Source organism: Octopus bimaculoides, chromosome 3 (genome assembly GCF_001194135.2).
Source record: "Octopus bimaculoides isolate UCB-OBI-ISO-001 chromosome 3, ASM119413v2, whole genome shotgun sequence".
Taxonomy (NCBI): Eukaryota; Metazoa; Mollusca; class Cephalopoda; order Octopoda; family Octopodidae; genus Octopus; species Octopus bimaculoides.
Window position 1 is genome coordinate 120,927,659 of NC_068983.1, and position 4,540 is coordinate 120,932,198.

General features: G+C 37.1%; 1 protein-coding gene across 2 annotated transcripts in view; it reads left to right on the forward strand.

Moving 5' to 3' along the window:
• Window positions 1-4,090: 4,090 nt before the first annotated feature.
• The window catches only part of LOC106874285 (calcium-dependent protein kinase C), a 344,185-nt gene continuing 343,735 nt past the window's right edge, over window positions 4,091-4,540 (forward strand). The window contains exon 1 of one of the 2 annotated variants that reach the window (XM_052966508.1): window positions 4,091-4,484. In XM_052966508.1, coding sequence (XP_052822468.1) covers window positions 4,336-4,484 — 149 coding nt within the window. In that variant the 5' untranslated portion in view covers window positions 4,091-4,335. The remainder of the gene's footprint in view (window positions 4,485-4,540) is intronic. The other variant, XM_052966507.1, reaches the window with a different exon arrangement.

Below are 4,540 nucleotides of genomic sequence, written 5' to 3' on the forward strand. Positions count from 1 at the left end.
GATAATATTTCAATTTTTTTCACGTTTAATTTAAATATATGTTGTGATTGAATTATTTGATATTACCCATCCACACCAAATTAATGGTAGAGATTTTTACTATGTTGTTGGTTGCACAATGGCTCACCAAAAGTTACAAACAACAAGACCCCAAAACTATTAGTTACCACGCTCACCTTAAGTAACATGATTTTGCAATAAAAAATTACTATTATTGTACCTTCAATGTTATGTAAATATTTGGTTTTTCATAAATTAAAACCATTTTGTAAACCAAAAAAATCATTTTTAATTTCCAGGGCAGCCAAAGTATCCCCCTACCTAATAGGAGGATATTTTGGCTGCTATTTTTAGTATCTCGAGCGACCAGGTAGAGGCTCTTTCAGTGGTTCGATTGCGTGATGTAATTTTTTACACATATATGTAATATGTATATATATATCATCGGCAGAAGTTAGAGAGTACGTCAAAACCTGAGAGTTTCGTGTATTGACACTTATCAAACACGAATTTGTCCATTGTCACTCGGTAACTTCTGACGAAATAACTTCTAAAATACAAAATTTTGTCCAAAACGTTGTATGTGACACATTCTACCAGTATCGGAAGTTTGAAAGTGTTTAGTTAAAAAAAAAGAAAAATACTAATGAAATAATCTGTACGTCAAAGTCGACCTTGGCGTAATTTGAACTCAAAAGCGTAAATATAGTTAAGCATTTCAGCCGGCGTGCTAACGTTTGTGCCAGCTAACAATCTTAGAGAGTAAGCATTGATTTTAGAAATATATTCTTTATTCTTATAGCTGAAACGTTACTCCCTTACTTACCGACAGGAAGTTTCGTAACATTTTACCTCATAACTCTTTTTCTATTAAATTTTGTTCAATGCGACTAGCGATTCTGAATTCCTCATGCATTTTTCTATCATTTAAACCTAAGAAAGGCATACTTGTAATTTAAAATTGAAAAGTTTATGAAGTCGCAGATATTTTGATGTAACTTTTTTTCTACTGAACTAAATCTCAAACTATTTATGCCAAAGTGTAGCTGAGGAGGTGTCCTCTTTAAAACTGTTAACAGTTTGCAATTTAGTTGAGAACTGAATTAGTGGTGAAGCCTGGAAGCTGCTGCGATTGACGAAATGGTGGACTTAGGAATATATTCAACTACTACCGTGGTTGAATGATCATGTGTGTTGATTTTTATTAACATCTGTTACAACGAACCAGTGATATTTCCTCTACGTCAAGACAAGAACTGGCAACCTTTTTGCATATTTCAAGTTATTTAAAACAGACATAATGTCTACAATAAATGCAAAGTTTGGAAGCTTGCCGGGATCCTGAAGATGTGAAGTATCCATTTTTTTTCCCTTTAAGGTCCTTCGACTAAGCCAACGTACATTGCTGCTATTAGTCAGATTCCCACATTCTTCATTTGTATCCAACAAATACCGATAAATCTGGGAATGATTTAATCATTGAAAGAGGTTTAAATTCAGTCTTCACAAACATGTCCATAACATTCTTTAATTTTAAAGATTTGGCATATTGTGCCTCTTGATGGATAATACAATAAATCTTTTCTACCGAAATTTAGTGGGAGGGGCCAGTAGATTAGATCGAACCCAGTACGCAACTGGTACTTAGTTTATCGACCCCGAAAGGATGAAAGGCAAAGTCGACTTCAGCGGAATTTGAACTCAGAACATAAAGACAGATGAAATATTGCTAAGTATTTCGCCCGGTGTGCTAACGTTTCTGCCAGCTCGCCGCCTTGACATTCTGAAATATTGCAAAAGGGACGAATGTGACATAAAAGGGGGCGGAAAATCATTATTCTAGGCAAATGAGACAAAGTGGTTTTCAAATTTGATTTAATTTGCTTAGAATTCAGTGAAGAAGTAATCTTGTGTCGAAGTATCTGAAAATTTCGGCTTTAGTCTATCTTCGAATGTTTTGCATTCATTGCCATAGAAATCATACTATTCAGTTTTGTTTTGAAGTTCGAATTATTATACAGATGTCGTAACAAATATAATATCTGCTTCTTCTTATATATATATTGCAAGAGATTCCTTGAAGATATCTGACATACTTGACAATAATTGGCATTATTCGGTGTTAAAATTTTGATACCATTGTGTTCCTAGATTACGCAAAGGACAACGAAGTCTTGAAAATTGGAACGCAACTGGGCCTAAGGTTATTGTTACTGCTTTTTCTATCCACGTTCCCTTTTGTCTTCTGCTACGAAGGATTACCATTCAATTGGAATCCCTCAAACAAATTGTTCATTCTCCCGGCATTACCTACGTCTAGGGATGTTAAATATACCACCATTAAAAACAAGATTAATTATCTATTATTATCGAGGATCGTCCCTCTATATCCACCTAGTTCCGTGCAACAAGTTTTCCGTATGCAAGTTTTAACCTGGGATAATCTTGGTACTAAGTCAGAAGATAAAACTGTGACCAGTGAACTGAAAGAGGCTATGTGGATTAGAACCACTCTTGGTACTAAGAGGATGAATTTCCCTTCAGATAGGAGACGCAGTGAATGAAGAGAGCCTATAAACGCCGTAACATCCATTGAACTCCATACAGCTGTCACAGAGTGAACTGTCTCTTCAGTATGCTTTTTAACCATCAAATCTGAAGGAGCATCATAACACGGCAGACACAGAAAATGGATGATTGGTCCTAAATATTCCTTGCAAATCAATTGCATTTCTTCTGTATGTATGCATGTAAGAGTTGACAAAATACATAACTTATTGGAATGAATGATATTTTCTTTTTCGGTCAGAGAAGTTGTTTCTATTTGCAAATTTAAATGATCCTGCCGGTAAACATTCTCGTGTGTAAACTGTACGTATTGATGAGATGGTCCCACTTCTCGAGATTCACATATTGGTTTGGGATAAAATGGAACCTTGTTTGAAGAAACAATTTGTAATTTATTAAGTAGTTGTGTGTAACAATGAGAATAATAACAATAATAATCTTTTCTACTCTAGGCACAAGGCCCGAAATTTTGGTACTTAATTTATCGACCTCGAAAGGATGAAAGGCAAAGTCGAACTTGGCGGAATTTGAACTCAGAACGTAAAGACAGCTGAAATACCGCTTAGCATTTCGCCCGGCGTGCTAACGTTTCTGCCAGCTCCTAATAAATTGTTTGCGAGCTGGGTAAGCATATTATCTCAGTACTGTGCGGCTGTATCTTGGCCGGTCGGATCTTGGCCTCGGGTCGCAGGTCGCATATCTCTTCTTTATGTGACAGCTCACAAATGAGGAAGAGAAAATATAAACTCACTCGAATCACTCTCTACTGTCTTAAAAAAAAAACCCAGAATAATCATTAAAAAACTCAGAATAGTCACAATAAATAAATGAGTGGAAATTGAACCAGTGAGTGTGTTAGGTATTAAGGCAGTATAACTCTCCCCAGGCACACAAAAAATTGTTAAACCTTATTCATTTATTTATTTTGACCAGTTATTTAATGTAATTCTTCGTCGCCTGCTTGCGACTTTCTGAAACCCAGTGAACCACGTCTGCGACCCCCAGTTGGAAGCTCTTTCAAAGATTATTCACTTTATTGTTGTTAAATATCATTGAAAATACATGAACGTCACAACGCAACACAGTCCACCGTTTTACCGCTGAAAATTCGTGGCTCCAAGCGCACTTGTAAAAATATAGTAGTTTGAATTCAAATTTTGAAGCATTCCGTGTATTTTAGGCATCATCACTTCTACAAGTTATCAGTTTAAGTACAACAGAGTTATTTCCCTTAAGTAGAACTATGCGTGCGTGTTTTTTTCTGCATCGTGCATCAGTCACACCCTTCTCGCTCTTACAGCTGTCTCTCTTTCTCCTTCTCTTTTCCTCTCTCTCTCTCTCTCTTACTCTCTCCCACTTTCTAACTTAGTCTTTTTCCCCAATTCCAACCCTCTTGAAACGCATTAATCTGCTGTCACTCTCTCCCCCTCCCCCTCAACGATTGCCATTCACGTACGCCCTCACGCAAAGTGGCTTCTGTCTTCTCTCTCCTTCTTCTCTGTCTATCTCCCTTTCCATTTCCTTTCTCTGTCTCTCTCTCTCTTTTCTCTTCCTCCTTTTTTCCTCTGAACACGTTGGTCTCCCCTTCACTCTTTCACTCCCACCTTCACCGAATGCTACTCACGCATTGACTCCCTCTCGCTCTCTCTCCCCACCCTTTTTCTTTCTCCTTTTCTCTCTCACTCTATCTCAATCGGTTTCACTGTCTGGCTGTCTGTCTCTCTATCTCTACGTTTGTCTCACTCATAGTTGAATGTTCAGAAAAACATGGCTGACTCAGAGAACATTCCTCTGAAAGGAGTACAGCGCCGGGGAGCTTTACGGCAGAAAAATGTATTCGAGGTGAAAAATCATAAATTTGTACCCCGATTTTTCAAGCAGCCGACTTTTTGCAGTCACTGCAAGGATTTTATTTGGTATGTCAGTTAATTTCTATTTGTCTATCTTTACAATTCTAAGGAAAAATCAGTGT